The sequence below is a fragment of the Gracilinanus agilis genome, chromosome 3 (genome assembly GCF_016433145.1).
Source record: "Gracilinanus agilis isolate LMUSP501 chromosome 3, AgileGrace, whole genome shotgun sequence".
NCBI lineage: Eukaryota > Metazoa > Chordata > Mammalia > Didelphimorphia > Didelphidae > Gracilinanus > Gracilinanus agilis.
In genome coordinates, this window is record NC_058132.1 from 675,402,998 (window position 1) to 675,425,127 (window position 22,130).

The following is a 22,130-nucleotide window of genomic DNA, read 5'->3' on the forward strand; positions in this document are numbered from 1 at the left end:
AAATTCCAATTCAATAGAGAGAATGATCTCACCAGAGAAGTCTGCTCTGGGAATGCTAATAATGCTGCAGATCAAAGGATATATTGTAGAGGAGGGGCTCTCTCTGTGTTTCTCTCTTTCAGTATCTGTCTGTCTCTCTCTGTCTTTCTTTTGCTGTCTCTCTCTCTCTCTCTCTCTCTCTCTCTCTCTCTCTCTCTCTCTCTCTCTCTCTCTCTTTCTCTCTCTCTCTCTCTCTGCCTGTCAATCAATCTATCTATCTAATTATCTAACTATCTATCTAAAAAAAGAGACATTACCTTCCTGCAAAAGTTCCATATAGTCAAAACTATGGTTTTTCCATTAGTAATGAGAGACTATGGGAGTTGGACTATGAGGAAAGCTGAGCACTGCAGAACTGGACTTTTCAAATTGTGCTGTAAGAAAATATATTTTTGATCTCTTTTTTGTATTATTAGCCTCATTTATTATTTTTTTGCTATTTGTCATAAACATTTTACTTTTTCCAATTACATATAAAATAATCTTAATTTTTTTTTTAATTTAGAGGTCCAAATTTTCTCCCTGCCTCCCCCTTCAATGGTCAAGCAATTTGATGTACCTGATACATACATAGTCATGCAAAACATTTCTATATTAATTATATTGGGAAAAATCACAAGCCAAAAAAAAGCACACACAAAAAGAAAGTAAAAAAAAATAATATGCTTTAATGTGCATTCAGATTCCATCAGTTCTTAAATCCTGTGGAATTGTCTTGGGTCTTTGTATTGCTGAGAATAACTAAGTTCACCATCATACAATATTGCTGTTACTGTATTCAGTGTTTTCCTGGTTCTGTGCATTTCACTTTGCATTAGTTTATGTAAGTAAAGTTTTTTTTAAACATCCTAATCATTTCTTATGGCACAATAGTGTTCCATCACAATCATATACCACACCTTCTTCAGCCAATCCTCAATTGATGGGTATCCCCTCATTTTTTGCAATTCTTTGCCACCACCAAAAAAGGACTCCTATAAATATGTTTTGTATATAAACATCCTTTTCCATGTTTTATCTCTTTAGAATATAAACTTAGTCATGGTATTGCGGGGTAAAAGGGTACGCATAGTTTTATAGTCCTTTGGGCATAGTCTGGTGAAGACTTTTGGGGGTCCTCTGGACAGCAAGGAGATCAAATCAGTCAATACTTGAAGAAATTAATTCAAACTTCATTTGAAGGACAAATACTGAAGCTAAAGTTTAACTACTTTGGCCACGTAATGAGAAGATTGGAAAGACTCTGATGTCAGGAAAGACTGAAGACAAAAGGAAAAAGGGTGACAATAAATGCAGTGAATAAATAGCATCATGGAAGCAAGCACATGAGCTTGGAGTGACTTGGGAAAAGAGTGGAGGATATAAAGGTCTCGTGTGGTATGTCCATGCAGTCCCAAATAGTTGGACATAACTGAATGACCCAACATCTAGAGAGAGAGAGAGAGAGAGAGAGAGATAGGTAGGTAGGTAGGTAGATAGATGCACATTTATAAATTATTCATATGCATCACGATTGAGAAGGATAATCAAAAATGGTTTAGTTATAAGCATGAGATGTTAACAAATATTCAAGCCAAAGGTGGTAAGTTTTTCCTTTATGTTTTGCATAATTTCACATTGTACTTCTTAAAAAGTATAATAGAATTTGATTTAAAAAGCAAATTTCATGAATTATATTTTAAAATGAAATTTGCATCACAAAGTGTAGAGGAAATTGTCACATTTAACTTGTGAGATCCAACTTTTAATTTTCCAGTCTATTCTAAGAAAAGCCTGTTCAAATAAATTGACTCTCCAGCCAACTTATTTGAAGCTTTGTATTCTCAATCAGAGTTATGTAAAGCCGAGTGTTACAGTGGATAGTGTGGTGGACCTGAAGTCCAAAGAACCTGAGTTAAGGATGTCTTTAGATATTTGCTAGCTGTTTGACCCTTGGCAATTCTCTTAACCTCAGTTTCCTCAGTGATAAAAATGGACATAATAAAGCACCTATTTTCACAGAGTTCAGAAAATCAAATGAAATAATATTTGTAAAGTCTTTAACAGTGTCTGGTACATATTTGATTCTTTAAAATGGTAGTTCATTTCCCTTTTCTCCAAAGCCATTCAGACAGTTCAGTGGAAAGATATACAGGAAACAAAAAAACACAGACCTTTATGAAACTGACAAAAAGAGGCAAAAAGAAAATGAAGTCACTTATCTAGAGAGTTAAGAATTGAGAGAAAAGAGAAAGGAAGGAGGATTTGATAGTGGAGGAAAGGGCAGGAATAAATTTTCTGAGTTGAGTCAATTTCCTGTACGTGGCCTTGGCTCTGTTTGAGTATATACATCCTTAGTGTTCTCCAGTTTTCACAGCTGATCAATTTGTTGTCAGTCTACGTCTATGAGGTTCAATTAAGATGTAAAAAATATTGGTTTCCTGCAGTAGTTTGTCTTACCCTTAGGTACAGGGCCTTATGTATAATGATAAAAAAGAGTGGCCATTTTTAACCTAGTAATGACTACTTTGGAGTAGAAATTAGGAATGAATCAAATTAAAATGAGGTTCTGAATGTAGATTATTAGTCCCTCATGAGGGAGATAAAGAACAGGCTTTCTGTTGCTGAAAACTTCTGGTATTTTTTCATCATCTATGACAAGTTATTGTACAAGTAATTTTATATATACCCTACATAAAAGGATATACAGACATAGCTTCTTTCTTTTCTTTCTGTTCACACTTCAATAAACTCTTAAACAAGAATTAAATTTCCTGCTATATAATGCAAGAATAAATTATATCCTTGACCTATTTGAAGATACTCTGACTTAGAGTTCTGTCAGCCTACTTGGTCGACTGCTGCTGCTTAAAAAAATCTGCATATTTTGGTAGTACTTGGGCTCAGCTTTTGAAACATCAAATGGATAAATGATTACACATAAATTGACAGGGAGTGATGAGCTCAAAACTAATAGGAAAGAAGCATTTCAGGATATATTTAAATTGTCATTAGCGAGAAATGTCAGTGCAGAAGAAGATTAGTACATTTTTTTTTGATAAATTATATGAGGCTAAACATTCTATACCCAGACAGTCCATTGAGCTTTAAGACAGATCGAAATGCTCTTGAAATCTGGAAAAATAAGCAGTTTGGGAACATCTTCATGTATTCCCCTCCATAATTTATAATTTTGAAATCCTTTGCTCCAACAAAACTTCCATTTTTTCACCTCTCCTTGTTTCTCACCCCTCCTGTGCCTAATCTCCATCTTCATCCTATTTCATCCTCATCTTCCACACATTTATTCCTTCCAAGCTTTCTCAGACAATCACTCTTACTTAGGTCTCATTTTCTTACTATGCAAGATTGACTCTATAAATAACCGGTTCAACTTGACATAACCTCCTCTTGAATCTTTCCTCCTTGTCCTATCCTGTTCCCTCCTTTACAACCCCCAACCCTGGATTAGCCTGACCTAATACCTTTTGTCTCTTCTGTTCATGGGCAAATGAACTCTACTGATGGAATTCATAATACCATATATTTTGCTGACTAGTTTCATAATTGATTTCTATTTTGTAATTTCAACTGTTTCCTCAGCTCTGTACAATACACTTTTCCCCCCTGAAATGACTATCAGCCTCTTCATAGCAACTCTTCTAAACTGCCTCTTCTCTCTTCAAATTATTTATAACATTCCCTCCTTCTCCCTCCTCTCTCTGTCTCTCTGTCTCTGTCTTTCTATCTCTCCTCTCCTCTGCTCTTTTGATTGTAATGAGTACAGAAACTTATCAAAAACCAGAAGCCTTAAATTTTTAATCCAAATATTTAGAAAACTCATTGTTTTCAACCAATCTCTAAGTGTGCCATTTCCCCCCCCCCCCATAAGATCAGAGGATTGGCACTCTAGAGCTGGAATGAACCTTATAAGTCATCTCTCAGTCTGAAATATAAGGAAACTCAGATTAAATAATTTCCCCAAGGTTACACATTTGTCATGTAGAAGAACCAGAATCAGAACTCAGATTTGGCGAAGCCAGCTTCTGCAATCATACGAGTTGGGCATTCTTTCTATGGCTCTGTATGTAGACACCTTCCTTTAGTTGGTATCTGTAATCCTGGTTATGTCACTGATCCAGAGTTTTGTTGTAAAAGAGGTTACTTCCAATATTCTTGCCATTCCTCCTCTTCTGGACAGACTTCTTTTAATTGTTATTTTTATTACTATTCTAATCATGATACTTTAATAGTATAAGAATCCTATTTTTATCAGTGTTGATACATGCTCCTTCTACCTAAGGCAAGCCATAATGAATCTATTGCTTTAGTAGATGGTTTTATAGGCTGCTATTGCAGAAAAGAGAAGTCATCTCTCTGAAGTCTTCCCTGTAATAAGAAAGCCTTTGGGGCCCGGAGCCCTCTGCCAGTTGGGTCTACACTTCTGAGACCCCAGAGTCATTTCTGGGCTACGGGGCAGCTTTGGAAGGTGACTTTGCTCTTAGACAGCTCATTTTGAAATTGTTCCCAAGGAAGGATTGTTGTTTCTTTGTTGTTTTTTAAGTGTTCTCCCTATCTCTGAGGAAGTTCAGTGTTATGATTAAATGAAAGTGACATAGAAGAGAGATTCCATGTCTTGGAGCCAAGAAACTTGAGTTCAAATTTGGCTCCAGTCCTCATTAACTGTACCAGATGAATGCAGCTAACTCATTTTTCATCTTTGTGTCTCAGTTTCCTCATCTGAAATTTGTAAATAACAATAGCACATATTTATAGGGCTATTGTGAGGCTCAAATGAGAAGATGAATGTGAAGCAATTTATCAAATTTAAAGCATTATATCAACATTGGCTTTTATTATTTATTTTTGTTTGTTTTTTTAAACCCTTCCCTTCTCTCTTAGACTAAGTTCTTATTATTGGTTCCAAATTAGAGAAGTGTTGAGGGCTAAAAAATTGTGGTTAAGTGACTCACCCAGTCACACATCTAGTAAGTGTCTGAGATCAAATTTGAACCTAAGACCTCCTGTCTCCTGTCCTGGCTTTCTGTCCACTGAGCCACTTAACCTTTTTTTATTGTTTTGTATTGAAACCAGTCAAAATATGGCTTCAATTCCTGCCTCTAACCTCTATTAGCTCTATAATAATGACTCAGTTTCCACATGTGTAAAATGAGGACAATATCTGTAGTAATAACATCACTTATTTATAAGACTTAGATAAGAGAAAATCTTTAAAATACTGTTACTTGTCATAAGAGAAAGAGAGAATTAGAAATGATACTATATTCTTTACTACTAATTCCTCATTGATGTTATGAATTATTTAGGAGTTGGAAATGTAATGTTGAACCCAGACTTTAAATTACTCTTTAAAAGCCAATTTATTTTGTAATATCTTAATGCATTTATCTTCATAATATTGTGTTATTAATTGCCCTTGCTTGTTTCTCTATGGCTGAATTTGATCACTTCTTATCCTCTCCAGTTTAAAGATATATGTAGGGAAGTGTTAAAACAATTAACTCAATATACTGCCCAACATTAAAGAGAACAGGGCATTTTTCTTAAAAGGAATGTCTTTAGTTAAATGAGCTTTCCTCCCTTAAACCTTTGCTGTTGGCATATCCCAGAAAGAGCAGTCAGAGAACTTAGCTGATGAAATATTTCTTTTCACAGCTTTTGAAAAGATCCAGAATAGAGATAAAGTTGTCAGGAGAGTTGAGTGCTTTTCTCAGAGGGATGACATTGGAAAGTGAGATTTTGTTGTCACAAATCTTTAAAAGAAATTAAGTTTTACTTTTTTGTATAACCGATCGAAGAACTCACTGAGTCTTCCTATCAGTTAAATTGAAAACCTTAGTTTGAGACATTTTAAACTGAAGCCCAGTGCTTCTGTCCAGAGTCTTTATTATCAGATACAAAGGATTATCGCTTTCAAATACATTTCTGTTATTCGTTATCGTCCAGAGGTTATGAGGTCAAAATTGATCAGCAATCTTGATTGCCTTTGAGGTTGTTCAATTCAATTGAATTCTGATCTGATTTTGAGAAATTCTGAGAAGCCGTGTGATGGAATGGAGTTACGAGATATGGATTTGAAGTGTGTATGATCTGGAGCAACTTGCTAAACCATAAATTACTCTTTTTTTAATGGGATTGATATTTACTGCTGTACCTGTCTCATTGAGCTGATTGGGACGTACAGATGGGATAATATATGGAAAGTACTTTCCAAATTTTAAAATGCTCTATATACATACATTACTATTAGATTTCAGCCCTTAGATCAGTAGTAGGGAAGAAGGCAAAGATGAGTGATTTCATTTTTTGTTTGTTTGTTTTTCATTATGTCAAATATTCATTAGTGGAATGGAATAGAATTGAGTGGAAAAACGTATTTTAAATATTTAGTATGTACCATCCACTATGATAGCACAATTTTAAGGAACACAGTCTCAGTTCTGACACTTATATTAGAGGAAGACAGCATGTTTTTAAGAGTTTAATTAAAGAGCAGAGAGAAAGATCTGCTAGTCATTTCTACATTTGCATTTAAGTCCAATGATGAAGACTAATAGTCCTTCGGTAATGACCACTCATCAGATGGCAATGTTTGGGGATCGAAAGAACATGGCGTCGAGACCAGTGGCAAAGAAGAATGTATTCTAGGGAGCAATAGTATAACATATGGCAAGACCCACTTGATCACCATCTTGCCAGAAAGATATTAGTTATTGTCTCCATTCTTCTAAAAGATGTGAGTATCTTTGGAGAAAGGAAGAGTGATCACAAAAATCACAGAATTTGATAGTTTGAGACTATCTAAGTGACCGTCAGGTCCAATTTGTACATGAGAGGAATCCCCAATTTAAAATACCCAACAAGTCATCATTTGTACTTCTGTCAATTGCTTCCAAGAAAGAACTATCACTTGAGTCAGCTTTTCCCACATTTTCAGAGCTAGAAATAACTGAAGTTTTTCCTATCAATGCCCTTCAATATCCTGATTACCCTCCTCTGTTTATTTTCTGTCTTTTCAATATCTTCCTTCAGTAGTGCTATCCTGAATTGAAACTAGTGCTCCAGATGAGTTCTGATGGAGCAGTGTAAAATTTGCATTTTCCACATGAAGAAGCATCCTTGGATTCTATGCCCCCTCTTAATGACAAGAAACTGAAGACAACAGGATGTTTTGTTTTACTTCAGTGTTGTTTTACTCACTGTTTCCCACTGACGGCAAAATATGAATAAGAAAACAATTAATTTTGGAAGTGAACAGCTGGCTGAGAAGGGAATCTCTGAGAATGGGATGTGCATTTCTGAATCATGGCTTACAATACAAGATTGACAGATTCCTGGCCAGAAATAAAATGTACCCCACAAAGGCTAGTAGGAATGTCTTTGCCAGATGCCTTGCAAATCAAATCAAAAGGACTTCAACTATAAAGGATGGGAGAGGGAAAGACCTGAGCTCTATAGTCTTTCCTCTGGTAAATTCTAGGTTCTTTTGACCATGTAACTACAGGCAATTCATTTAACCTTTCTGCACCCCTGACAATTTCCTAAAACTACAAATTACAGACAAGATGCTATCTCAGTCATAGAAGTGATTTTCTACAACCGGAGTTCTCCTTATTCGCAAGACTAACCTGCCCTTCGCTCTCCAGAAATGGCTTTAACAAGTACTTTTTATTTTTCTATTATTTTTAAAAATTACTTCTACAATACTTTCTATTTCTAATCATACTCTTTTTTAATAAATCTGTCAATTCTCCTAAACTTATATGACTTTCTGCTTTACTTTGAAAAATATAAATTAAAAGATCCCTAAAATGACACAAACGATCTATAAGTATAATGACTAGTGTTAGTTCTCGGTCAATCAATAAACTTTGGCTAACCATCTCTTATGTAGAAAGCATTATGTTAGGCAGTAGGAATACAAGGAGAGAAATTAAACAGTCCTTGTCCTCAAGGTGCTTACATTTTAACAGAGGACAAAACATTTCCATATGAATATGTTCAGAAACATAGACATTTGTATGTATGTGTATTCAGAATATATACAAAATGAATACCAGGTGGTTTTGCTGAACAGATACTAGCAGCTTTGAAGGGATCAAGAAAGTCCTTGTGTAGAAGGAAGTTTTAGATTTGAGTCTTGAAGGAAACCAGGAATTCCGAGAGAGAAAGATGGGGGATGAAGGGTTTTCCAGGCTTAGGGACAGCCAGTGAAAAGACAAACCAGTCTCGCTGGGGCAAAATAGCATCCAGCTTATCGCTGGGCTACAGTGTAAATTGGTGTGGGAAAAGAGATACTTTGAGAGAATATATTGGGAAGGTAGAAAACAGCAAGATTTTGATGAACTTTAAATGCCAAACAAGGGAAAGTTGGGAAAGGGAACAAGCATTTATTAAGAGCCAACTATGTTCCAGGCATTATGCTATCAGCTTTATAAATATTATCTCATTTAATCCCTATGGCACCCTGGGAGGTAATATCTATTATTCTTTTAATTTTACAGTTGAGGATACTGAGACAGACAGATGTTAAGTGACTTGTTCAGAATCACATAGCTAGTAAATATCTGAGACTAGATTTGAAACTCAAGCCTTCCTGACTCTAAACCCACATATCTCACAATCCACATAGCTGTTTGTCAAGAAGTTTATATTTATTCCCAGAGGAGCACCGTCTTCCAGGATAATTTATTTTTTTCTCAACTATTTTTTCTCTGATAAAAGAAAATCCTCATCTTGTGGGAGGTCATCTTTCTTGCTTTCTCTTGGCATCATTAGGATACCAATGGAACACACAGTCTGTTCCCTGGCTATCCTTTGCCACTTGGCCAATCCATCTTTTTCACTCTTCCATTTCTTTGTATCTTTTATCCTGATTTTCTTTTATTTTCTTTGGAGCCTGTTTACATCCCTTGCCCTTTTCCTCATGGCCTTCTGAGTGCTATTCCTTCTTCTTTCTTCAGAGACTTGAGTGTTCTGTGAGTCATAGTTGTTACCAAAAAGCCATATTATTTGAACTCTTATATTTCAATTTAATTTTACCTTATGATTCCTTGTTGGCCCCAGAATTCATCATGGATCTGGCCAAGCAAGAAGGTTCCAACCATGGTCTATTTCTCAATCTATTCTAGTATCAGGATTTGCTAAGCAGGCTGGTTCTTTTTTTACTCAAACACTGAAGTGACTTCCTAATAACCTAAGTCAGATTTGAGGAGGAACAGAGCATCTGGAGAATGGAGATTTTCCAAGAATCTTGGCATGAAACTAGCATACGAGATCAGAAACGCAACGAGATTGGTTGCTGCCATATAGTGACGAGCCTTCTTTCTTCCTGTGTGCTGAAGTAGGGGAGCAGAAATCGACACCCAATTTCATACCTTTTGACATTGACACCTCTTCAACCCACACAAGTATAAGAGTTCCCTGGAAAGGAGCAGATTTTGGAGGCTTGAAGTCACATTTCACATCCAAAACTGTCATTAAATCTTGCCACTTTTAAAACTGTAAAACATTTGACAAATATAGACTTGGGGGATGCTAGCTTGAATGAATATATCATGCATATAAATACAGTTTTAGTATTTTAAACTGATTCTGAAAGTTTCCTGGGCTTTCCTCTACAACATGAAGCCATTCTAAATGCCTGTTAGCCCAGCTCATTGTGCCTTCCCCTCCCTTCCTAGCTATCTTGTACATAACTGCCTTTTAGTTTTTAAAATTTTCTCCTTCAGTTATTTTCGGTAGTGGGCATAATTCAGCACAAAATGAACCTAAATATATAGATCATTAAATTAAAAGATTTTTTATAAACATACAGATTGTTCATTGTAGTTTCTAATGGAAGCTGTTGGAGTTACTCACCCATTTCCAACTTTAACTCAGAAGTCCCTCTCACTTGGACCCGCTTACACATTGAAAACATGTTTAACCTTGGGGAAATCCTGATTTCTAATGAGAAGAATGAAGCACATTTTCCCATATTCTTTGGTTTGTTATAGTCCTAGATTGGTCCCCAAGTCCAATTTCATGAAAACTTGAGTGTTGACTCATATCTAGAATCTCCCCAAAGAGAGAAGAAGAAACCTACTAAATATACAATATAAATTAGATGTGGGACAGGTATTTCCCACACTCAAAAGAAATGTTAAACAGAAAACATTCATAAGTTCATTTTGCTAGAAAGATTTAAATAGGATTCTGGGACTTAACTAAAATCAATTGTTATACTCCTGTGGGAAGTTAATGCTAAAACATCATCAAAATCAGAAGCAGTTTGTGAGATTGCCGAATAAATGTTGTGACTTTTCACCTTGGTTCTGTGCTCTTCCCTCAAATCCATGGTGACTGGCCAGCCTGACCAAGGCTTAGGTTTTTCTTCTTAACAAGTGATTACCTTCTTTGATGGAGAAAATTTCCCTGCCTACCGTTCTGTCGGATAAGATTCCAGACCTTCCAGACCACTGGGATTCACAATGTTGCCTCTGACACTGGACATACTTATGTGAATATAAAAGTTTACTCAAATCTTCAAAAAAGGGAAAAAGAAAAAAATGCATCCAGGGGTCTTTCCTCCTGTTAGCATAGCTGAGCCCTGCTGCTATAGCTATCTTATGGGATCAGTTGCCATAATAAGAGGATAGTAGAAGGGCAACCTTACCTTTACTGTTCCACTAGCTTGTCAAGGCTCATGATCCACGTTTTGGTCCATCTGGCCCTCAGCTCTCACCTGTGGCTCCAAGAAGCTGTGGCCTGTGCAGTGGCCCCTCCCTGTGAAAAATGTCCTAACAGAGAGGTAGAGCAAGGTTGAGGGTAACCCCGAGGCCGCTGATCCTCTTCAAAAGCAAAGGATATGCGGCTCCTCCACTGAGAGATTCAAAGGGTACTCACATAAGCAAAGGTCAATGAGAGCAGTAAGTGCTTCCTATATTCCAGGCACCGTGCCTAGTTCTAGAGATAGAAAGAAAAAGCAAATTTAGTCACTGCCTTTAAGGACTGTGAATGTGCATGTATATATAGTGTATATAGAAAAATCACACATAGGTGTATAAAACATGCATGTATATATGTACATACCTTACATATATGTGCTATGTATGATAGAATATAACCTTGGAAGATAATGTACTGGAAAGTAACCAAGAGGAAACAGAAAGATCTCCTACAGAAGGTGACTTATGTGCTTAATCTTCATGTGGTAATGGTGATGGATGACACTCATCTCTAATATGTAGCTTTCTAACTATGGATAAATCACTGAAATTCTCAGAGCCTCTCTTTTCTCATCTGTAAAATGGAAATAAAGATACTTATAGCATCCACTTTACAAGATTATTATAAGAATCATATTAGATAATATCTAAAAATTGAATATTTAAGCTATTGTTGTGGAGCCATTTCTGACTCTTCATAACCTCATTTGAGGTTTTCTTGACAAAGATACTCAAATGGTTTTCCATTCCTTCTACAACTCATTTTACAGATAAGAAAACTGAGGCGCAAACAGGGCTAAGTGACTTGCTTCGTTTCACACATGTAGTAAATGTCTGAGGCCAGATTTGAACTCAGGAAGATGAGTATTTCTGACTCCAGGCCCAGTATTCTGTCCATTGTGCCACCTGTTTATTAAGTTATTGCTGTTGGTCTATTGCAAGTGAATTCTGTCCAAAATTCACTTGACCCTTTAGACCAAGACAATTCCTCTTGGGCGTAGAAGGATGAAGACTAGAATCACCCTTGTATGAAAGAGAGAAAAGCTCCTGTGCCCCCGAGCTCTCAGGTGCCCTCAATTCCCCCCATATGACAGCTTGTCTAGAACCAATCAGTACTTCATCAAAGATTTTTTAAAGCACCAGCTATGTGCCAGGCACCGTTGTAGGCCTTAGAAATACTAGGAATGAGAGAAGAATCCTAAAGAAGGGATCCTCTTTAGGGCTAATAGTTTTATTAAGTCATTTGTATGTTATTAGTTTGTTAAGTAAATACCAAGAATCCCTCACTGCTTAGGTGAATAAAATTAGTAGTATCTGCTGAACAGTCATCACTGAAGACTGGAAAAAGTGGTCTGGCAATATTCAACATTAGAAAGTGCTATAAAAGTCACTGAAGATGATACAAGAATAGCAACTCATGTTTATGAGAGAGAGAGAGAGAGAGAGAGAGAGAGAGAGAGAGAGAGAGAGACAGACAGACAGACAGACAGACAGACAGACAGACAGATAGACAGATTCAGAGACAGAGAATTTTCTGAGGAACCAAAATAGATCTATCAAAGGCCAGAAACTAAAGCTTTTTCATGTTACCCATAGAAGAACTTCTCAGACTTCACTCAAAACCCATCTGCTCTTTTTATTTTAAAATTTTATATGCAACTTAAGGGGCATTTTTATCTCATTTCTCAGCCTACATTAGGTTAGAAACCATAAACTAGTTTGGTAGGGAGGGAGACATTTTAGAAAAAGCAATGAGTGATCCATTGATGCTAGTCTAAGAGGGAGGAAGACAAAAAGACAGAAAAAGGAGACATGAGGCCTCAAAGCACTGGGATTTGGTTAAGACCTAGGCTTAAGTTCACACTGATAATCTATATTAGAGATGGGATTTGAACCCAGACCTTCCTGATTCTAAAGCAGGATTTCTATCTACTACCACTCACTGACTTTGAAGATTTAGTAGGCTTGACTTTAAATAACACAAACATAATAGTTTTATTAATACATTCGTTTCTTCATGTAATACTACCTTTCTAGTGGGCTCTCTTTCCCCTACTCCCCAGTAACAATAACAAAGAGTTGAATAAAATTCTGATACACTGACAATGACTGACACTGTTAAATTATAGCCTGCAAATATAGCCCGTCACCTCTATACCGAAAAGAAGAAAGTTAGTTCCAACAGACTGATTCATCATTGTGTTTGACCCGAGTTCTCTATTCTTTTTGAATATGATTTATGTGTATATGTGTGTGTGTGTGTTTGTGTGTGATTTCTTTAAAAAGGCTGAATTGTTAAAATGAGTGGTTAAAGTTACCTGAAAAAATTCAATTATGTGGCATGCCACTTTCCTTGTTGAACTCAGTTAAATGAGACATTATTGCACATTCATGTTTTGAGTAAAGAAAAGCATTAAAAAAGAGAAAAAACAGAAGCAAAGATAGGAAAATTACATTAAAATTACCTCTGATGTATCTTCCCTTATAGAAATCAGAATCGTCACAATGAAAGTTCAGACGGTCACTGAATACAAGACACTCACCGATGTTGTTGGTTATCTCAAGGGAGCTTCGTTTCCTGGTAAGCAAAGCCAAGCAATGATAAGCTGAAGTTCTTATAAAGCAACATGGAATAATTGTAAATCCTACATATGCTGTAATTGAATAGCCCAACTTAGAAATGATTGAAATCATATGATTTTAAATTTTAATATTTTTGTTCTGTGAAATGATGACTTACTTTGCCACAATATTTTTCAAGTGCTTGTCATTCTATACTTTAAAAACATTGGTTTTAATAACATCTTTGGAAGAATATACAGTAAATTCCCTGCTGACTGGGATTTGGACTGCCCAGTAGAATGCAAGTTTCTTTAGGATAAATAAAAGCTACATCATTTTAACTTCATAATCCTCTAATGCTCATCAAGGAGTCCAGTGCATAGTTGATGCTTAATAAATTTTCTAATCCATGTTTTAAAATGTGTACACATTAAGAAACAAAGAGCAAAAACAAAATATTAATAACAAAGCAAAACAGATAAAAAGAGGAAGATCATATACGTAATTCATATGGTTACTAAGAAGTTCAAATATGTTAAGATGGTATATTTTGCAATTCAATATGTTAAGGCAAATATTCATATAATAAAAGAAGCAAAGAATAATCTTTCAAAACACATTGGGAGGCAGAACCATGTGTAGCTATTTTATAGTCTTTTTGGATGGTAGTTGACAGTTTGCTTTGTGTATTTCTGTTGTCTATTCTGTGTTGGTTTGGTTGGTTGGGATCTGACTCAACTTAACAGTGGAGAGTAACTGACCTCATTTGAAGCCAATAGAGTTGGCCCCCATGTTGCTAATCAAGAAGAATGAAGACTTCTGAGCTTTAGACAGTCCACTGGTATCATTCTAGGAGATCTATTAAGCCCAGAGGTAGTAATGGACTTCCTGAAGTTTACTTACAGTTAAGAAACCTGAGTACCTCTTGAGCCTGTGTTCTTAATGAATCAACAGTCTTAAACATAAGAAACAAATGCTCCTTGTAATTTTAACTATTGAATTTGGGCCATTTCAATAAAATGATTTTCCATCAGAAGATCTTTAGTTGAAGCATTAGTAAGATTTATCATCCTTACGATATTTGTCAATTACTATTAGAAAATCAGAGGAGAAAATTATCCTCATTTGGGATAAGAAAAGAAGAGGTTATTTTCTATTCAAGTTCCATCTTAAAAAAATTAAAATAAACTGATATAAATCAACATTATAATTGGAACTATTCAGGGATTAAAATTTATTCTTCATTAGAATACTAACAAGACAAGTCTTGGTACCCAACATAGTAACATCCTAACGAGGTGACTTTGAACATAAAAGTGAGTCACAAAGTTATATTATACTTTTTGATATATAGCCTAATAAGAGTAAGCAGAATCTTAAGTCATAAATTTAGGGCACATCTGGAAGACAAAGTAAAACATTAAACCCTTCAATGCCATTTACTAATCCCAGGTTTACAGCTGAAGGCTTGAACCTCATAGAAAGTTGGCCAAGGAAAATAACTTTGTTAGTGAAACATCAGTGCCCTTATCCACCGTGAAAATACTTACTTTGCCCTCTTTCCCCACCAAGAAATCATAGAAAAGCCTACTTAACCCAAAAGGTGTCAACTGAATTCCCTTAACTACAGCACCAGTACATTTAGCATCTATGCATCAAATGTAAAGGCATAGGTTTTTTTTTTAATTGAATTGTATTTTTTTTAATTTTAAAATAATTTTAAGGCATCCTTTGAAATAGAACATACTGAGAGTAACAAAAGCAGGGTTAGAAATCAGAAGAGACTTCAGAAGCTATTTATTATGTAAATCCATAAACGTTTATTAAGTGCCTACTACATGCCAGGTACTTTGCTAAACTTTGGAAATAGAAAAAAAAAGACAAAGCATATTTCTTGCCCTTAAGGAACTTGCAACCTAATGGATTTAATTATTAATGATAATTAATGATCAAGCTATAGATGAAAAACTGGTCTAGAGAGAGAAAAGTATTTATTTTAAGGATAATGTTTTAAAATGCATAAAACAAGACAAAAGAATGCCAAAGAAATATAAGTAAAGAGGAATTTAATTATATTGAAATAGTTTTTGAAATATTAAAAATAGAAGCCCAAAGACCCCAAGTTAAGAACCCTTGGTATAAAGGAAAGAAAACTAGATTAAAGTCAGATTTCTTAAGTTCAAATTTAAACTTTGCTTCTTTCTAACTATATGATCTTGGATAAGTTAATTTGCCTCCAAAGACCTCACTTTCTTCATTTTGAGGATAAGAGAATGACTAGATGGCTTCTGAGGTCTTCTCTCCTAGTTCTAAATCTATGACCTTATGAATTAGCAGAGAAGCTTATGAACCTCTGAATAAATTCTTTCTCATGGGGGTAGTTCAGGGTCATTTGGTCAAATAAATATTGTGCTTGGCTTAGAATCAATAACAATCAATAACAGCAAGAGTCAGACAACCACACTGTAATTTTATTTGTATCTTCTCTTTTAGAACTGTGACTAGTAACATAAGTTAACAGTGTGTTCATGAGCCAGGAAGACCTATCGAATTAGTTAGTTATAAATGTACCAGATGAATTTTGAACATTTGGTTGAAATAAATGCAACATGTCAAAAATATATGATTTTGTTGGTGTGGAAACTGGCCTTCCAGCATGACAAATTACAACTCACCTATCAGTCATCAGGTAGGAAGTTGCCTAAGACTCGGAGGGATCAAATGACTTGTCTACTGTTAAAGTGGGATTTGAAACCTAACTCTAGGTACCTATCTTCTCTTGTAAATTCTGAATATATTCTTTTTTACATGGAAAAAAATGGTTTTAAAATTCTTCAGTTTAACATCCATTTCTCCTCTTTTAGCAAGGAGAAGAGGAGAAACATAGTAAAGCCACATTATAGAAACCAATTAACCCTGAGGGGAGAAAGGAATTTATAAGACAATCCATTTTTATTTGATATTTTTTATTACAATGGCCATGTTTCCAAATCTCCATAAAAAGATGACCCATCAGGCAACAGTTAATTAATATTTTATGAACACACAGAGGCTGTTTATAGGCCACCTCCCATGACACTTTTAGAAAATGTTACACAAAGGTTTTTGCTGCCACATGTTTGTGAGTTTGATTAATGAATGTTTCAAAGGACAGTGGGCTATCTCCAAATCCTTCCATATCACTGAACTATCCTACCTGCAGCTGTTTACACACTGATCCTTGAAGACCAGAGGAATGGACCAAAAATACTACGGACAAATATTGACTCAATTACTGCTCTTCTGTCCAATAACAAGAGGTAGACTGTTTGCCAATGAAATTATACTTGAGGCTTTACTGTTAAAACGTTTCTTCCTCAGATCGGTACGTCATTGTGGGCAGCCACCATCACAGCCCTTATGGTTACAGTGGACAAGAATGGGCCAGTGGGACTGCCATTATTACAGCGTTTATCCAGGCTTTGATGTTAAAAGTGAAAAGAGGCTGGCGACCCGATCGGACCATCATCTTTTCCTCATGGGGAGGAACGACATTTGGCAATATTGGCTCCTACGAATGGGCAGAGGTAAAGGGAATCTGTTGGAAAGTACACTGTGCATTTTCTTACGCTTTTTGGGGGAGGGTTGCTTTTTCTTTTTTTGGTTTGGCTATTTAAAACCAAAACTATTGATGCATTTTTGTTTAAACTAAGCATTTCCCAACAAAAATCCTGCCTGGTATTCACTACCAGTGTTCAAGTCACCTAATCTCTCTGGGCCTTAGCTTTCTAATCTGTGAAAAGACAGAGTTGGACCTTCTATTTCTGACCATCCTTCTTGGAGAATCCAAGCAATCCTCTCTGCAGACAAATATTTCTAAGAAAACAGTTAACCAAAACCTCTTCGAGAAGTCATTTTGATGATAAGAACGCATCACTTTCCACTTTTTGGTTCCTGTTTTTTCTTCAGTTTTAATAATTTGATCCTGATATTGTCTGTTGTATTTGCCCTGAGTTTAGTGCTTTTATTTATTATATATCTTACAACATACAACCTCTGGGTATTTATTTTATATTACAAATACTTCATTTTTTTGGTTATTTTTATTATATATATATATATATTTTTTTTTTCTCCTGGTTCTTCTTCATTTTGGATCACTTGTTATAAGCTTTCCCACATTTCTCAGAATTCTTCATATTACGTGTTCCTAAGTAGGTAACATTTTTGAGAAAATTACAAATCTGCTAGAAGACAATGTTCTAACTAAATAATTTTTTAATATTCTCAAAAATTCTAGTCCAGACTGACTCAAGTCTAGACAAAAAAAAAAAAACAAACATGTCTTTTGCTGGATTCATTTATGGTTTTTAAACATTTGTAACATAAAATAATACCCTTCCCTGATTCCCCTTCCCAGTAGTTTTCACAGACCCTCTCCCATTGGGTCCATGGAGACAGCTCAAACTTTGACAGTTTAGAAGCTAAGTTACTTGAGGTCAAGGACTTTTTCTTTGCATACCTAGTGCTTTGCGTAGCGACAGACTCACAGAAATTGATGTTTTGGAGGGTTATTTTGGCTGGTTGATGACTGAGCTGAGGAATCTTTATGTACAATCCAGAAGCTGAACAATAGACTCATCATTTGAAAATAAACCTAGATGTTCGTAAAGCCTCAAGACCCAAACTTATAAACTCACCCAAACCAGGTGAGTTTCTTTTTGCCTGTAGAAGCTCAGGAATACTGTCTGCAGAATGACATCATGGACATCATTAGCCAGCCAGCACCTTTGATCAAAGGGTCATTGTGATTTAGAGGAAAATAGGAGCTCAACGTTAATGTACAAAATTCTGGGTATGGAAATTTATCCAGTCCTATCTTGGTCATTTGAATATCGTCATTATGTAAATAAAGTGCTGATGGTTGTTCCATATTCAAAGAACTAATTCAGCTGAATATTATAGGAGAAAAAAAGATAAAACATGTTAAATTCATAAACTTGTGCTTAAGATGGAAGATGTCAGTTAAAAAAGAGCCAACTTCTCAAACTTCTACTCCTTCATCTTGTTCTTTGAAGATGTGAAAAGTCAAGCAACTATTTTTGTGACATAGATTTCTTTGGAATTTTCTGTTGCAGCTGAATAGGGTTATAAATATGAAGAAAGAGCAACCTTTTTCAGTGTTTTTTTTTTTCCCATAAGACCTATTTTCTGGAATTTTTTCATTTCAGTCTGTTCTGAGAATTACTATTTAAACTTCTGACCATTGAGATTTTAGGTACAGATAGGATTATGGGGCTATGTGTGTATGTACATGAGTGTGTTTTGGTTTAAACTGGCAAAGGTCTTTGCCATCATCTGGTCCAGGCGAAGGCAATGTGTTACAATAGAGTGGAGCCCTAACGCATGCCCACTGTGCGTGAGAGTGTGACTCAGATCATGCTATGGAATAAAGGTGTCATGGAAGCCCAAGCCAGGTCTGATTATTGTAGGCCATCTTAAGAGCTCGTGGGGAAAAAAAAGAAAAGAAAAGAAGGCTGGTAGCCTTACTCTCACTCACGTAGAACATAGCCAGCCTTCAGCAAGCAGAGGGACGGGATTCACGAGGACCGAGTAGCCCTAGAGAGGAGCCACTTCTGAAATGTCATGGCTCTGATGAAGAAGGATCTGGTCACTTCACACAGCTACCCTCGCTGGTCTGTAGCTAGTCAGGCAGTCAGGCAGCCACCCAGCATTTATTAAAAACATGAGTGAGACAGTGAATAGAGCAAGGAGACTGAAATCAGGAAGATCTAAATTTAAATCCAGCCCCAAGAATTTAGAGCTGCGTGATCCTGAACAAGTCACTTGGCCTCTATCTCAGTTTTCTCAACCAAAAAATGGAGATTATAAGTGCATCGGACTCCCAAGGTTTTTGTGAGCATCAGAAAAGATAATATCTGTAAAGTGCTGAACAGTGCCTGACACATAGAGGACTCTATCTGTTTTCTCACCTCCAAGCTGACAAAAACCGACTTCCTAATATGCTGATTTTTCCATGTTACTCAACATTCAGCATCTCTTTGCTGTTTTGGGGACAAAACAAACATTATGCCTGCCATAAAAGTTTCTCTATTAGCAAATAGTTTCATGTTATTCTCCTTCATTAAATCTAAAGAGATAAGGAAAGGACTTGCTATCTCAGTGATTTCCGAGGAAACTCTCTCTTCCAAGGATGATCAGTCCTGTTTCATTTAAGAAAGTTTCCTGACAGTCAAGGGTCGCATGGCCACTACGTTTCAGAAGAAAAACATTAATGTTGACTTTCACATGCTCTTACAACTCTCCAAATTATACTATTTCTCATTCTTACCTTTCTCTTTCCCACCTCCATGCATTTGTACATTTTTTTTCCCTCATGTCTAGAATGCATTCCCTCCAAATCTGTACCTGTGCAAATCCTTCTATTCATGAGAGGACTGCTTGAGCCCTTTAGTGTCCTTCTCTAAGAATTCTTCCTTGGATAAAGGCCTCCTTGAGCACTCTTTGATTTTATGTATTTGACTCTTCTGTTTTGGACTGGACTTGTGATTTCGCTGGCGTAGGAAATTCCCGAGGAGGAGTTTTATCTAACCAAGCCGATCATTACCCATTCTGCAACTTTACAGTCTTGGAGAGTTCCTGGGAGGCACTGAGAGGAAAAGAGATTTAACTGATTACACCACTGGTGTGTGAGGAGCAGGACTGAATATCAGGTCTTCTTGACAAAATGGCTAGCCCTCTATTTGCCAGATCATGGCTGCCTTGCGTGTCGTAATTTAGTAAATCGTGATAGAATAGAATGAGGAAAATGAGACTCAGAAACTAAGCAACTTGCTCAGGACCCTTTGGCGTATTATGAGCTAAACTAGGGCTGGAACCCAGAGAATGCTAATTTTTAACCCATAACCCACTACATGTTCCCAATATCCTCATCTTGAAAATGAAAAGGTTGCATTAGATGACTGCTAAAATCTTTACCAATTCTGAATCTGCTATCTTCTGACATCTAAGAGTTACATGTTGTGTCTTATTGTTTCAATCATGTCCAATTTTTCATGACCCAATTTGATGTGGTTTTTTTCATGGAAAATACACTAATGTGGTTTATATTTCCTTCTCCAGCTCATTTTATAGATTAGGAGGCTGAGGAAAATGGGATTAATTAAATTGCCTGGGGCCATACATCTACTAAGTGTCTGAGATGTAGCTAAATATTTGAATACTAATGTACCATCTAGCATCTATCCACTCATCCATCCAACTACCCCAATAAATGAATCTTATAGGCAGTCTCAAAGCATGTTAATATTTTTCAGCTATTGTTTATCAAAATTGCCAAGTCCCAATAATTTGGGAAGCCATCTACTTTCTTTTCTTTGTTTCCCATTAAATTCCTATGTCAAAAGCACTTCATACTGGGAATAGATCTTTTATAATTCCATGCTCCATCTCCCCAGCCTTGTTTGCTTTCTCTTATCATCCATCATCCCTGGAGCATAAAAACTATGTTGACTGGTTACATCCTACTATTTAATTCTACCTATACCAAAAATCCCTTGAAACTCAAAGCTATAATTAAGCAGATTAGATACTAATGATCAATAAACTTGAAAGCAAGATTTAGAGTAATTCAGATATCAGTGAGTTAACCAAATTTATGTCTTAAGTTCTAGAGTAGAAATTTCATTACACAATATCTTCAGTATAATTACTTTCTTCTTTACTAGTAAATGTGACTGATAAATTCCGGATAAGCTTATCTTTCTTACTTAGGGAAGTATGTTATCATTCTTTATAGTCTTTGGTCTTTGCTCAGCTCCGAGAACAAAGCCTTGCACACAGTAGGTATCTAATAAAGAATCTGCTGAATTTATTTGAAAATGAATTTTAGAGTAGTGGTAATGCTTTAAGACCCAGAGCACTGTTTATCCCAATTAACAATGCATCTTTTATATACCTGTCCATTCTATTAAATTCTCAGCCAATGTGTCCCCTAGGTAGGATGCTGCCTGAACAGTATTCTAAAAGCCTTCACTTAGTTTTCTTGACATTTCATGGATACCAATAGATTTTAGAGGCTCTCCAATTAGCTATGCTTTGCTCTTACCATCTGACTTTTATTTCCACTTACATATTTCTATGATAAAACCCTTAACACCATTTCTAAGTACATGCTTTCCTCTGTAACACTTAATAGCCAGCTCAAACCCAGCATGCGCTTCTCCACTGACTTTTGTGTAGCCCCAGACTTGAAGTGGGATTCCATGACTCATGGATGTACATCACCATCACTGGAAGAACTTTATATTTTACAAAATGAATGTTTGTTTCTGGGAGAAGCCTGAGGTTATTAAAATACATGTGCATGTCCCCAAAGCCAACACCACCTCTCTCTTCCTTCTGCCCAGTTCCATGTCCAGTGTATGGGTGGACATTTGTTGTATCTACACCATAGACACCCACGAACAAACACTATAGATTTTCTAGCTGATTGTAGAAATAGTCTGAAGAGACATCGTTCTACCATTGGATTTTCTAGGATGGATAGTTTGGACAAACTCGTGGATGACTGTGTATGTCATTTAGAGAATAGAAGGCTTTTGTTTTCTGGGCTTTAATCAAAGCAGACCATTGCACTTTTTCTCCCAATATAATTCAATAAACATTTATTAAAAATCTTCTGTGTACAAGGTATTGTGATGGTTTAGAGGTCCAAAGACACCCAAAATTAAACAAAAAGCCTCTGTCCTCAGAGAGCTTAAGTTGTTCACATTCCACTGGAGAATATAATGCATAGACAAATAAGTAAATAAAGAAAAA

General features: G+C 36.0%; 1 protein-coding gene across 1 annotated transcript in view; it reads left to right on the top strand.

Moving 5' to 3' along the window:
• The window catches only part of NAALADL2 (N-acetylated alpha-linked acidic dipeptidase like 2), a 412,400-nt gene that overhangs the window by 69,625 nt on the left and 320,645 nt on the right, over positions 1 to 22,130 (top strand). Inside the window, exons 3-4 of the mRNA XM_044669560.1 lie at positions 13,237 to 13,329; positions 16,671 to 16,876. Coding sequence (XP_044525495.1) covers positions 13,237 to 13,329; positions 16,671 to 16,876 — 299 coding nt within the window. The remainder of the gene's footprint in view (positions 1 to 13,236; positions 13,330 to 16,670; positions 16,877 to 22,130) is intronic.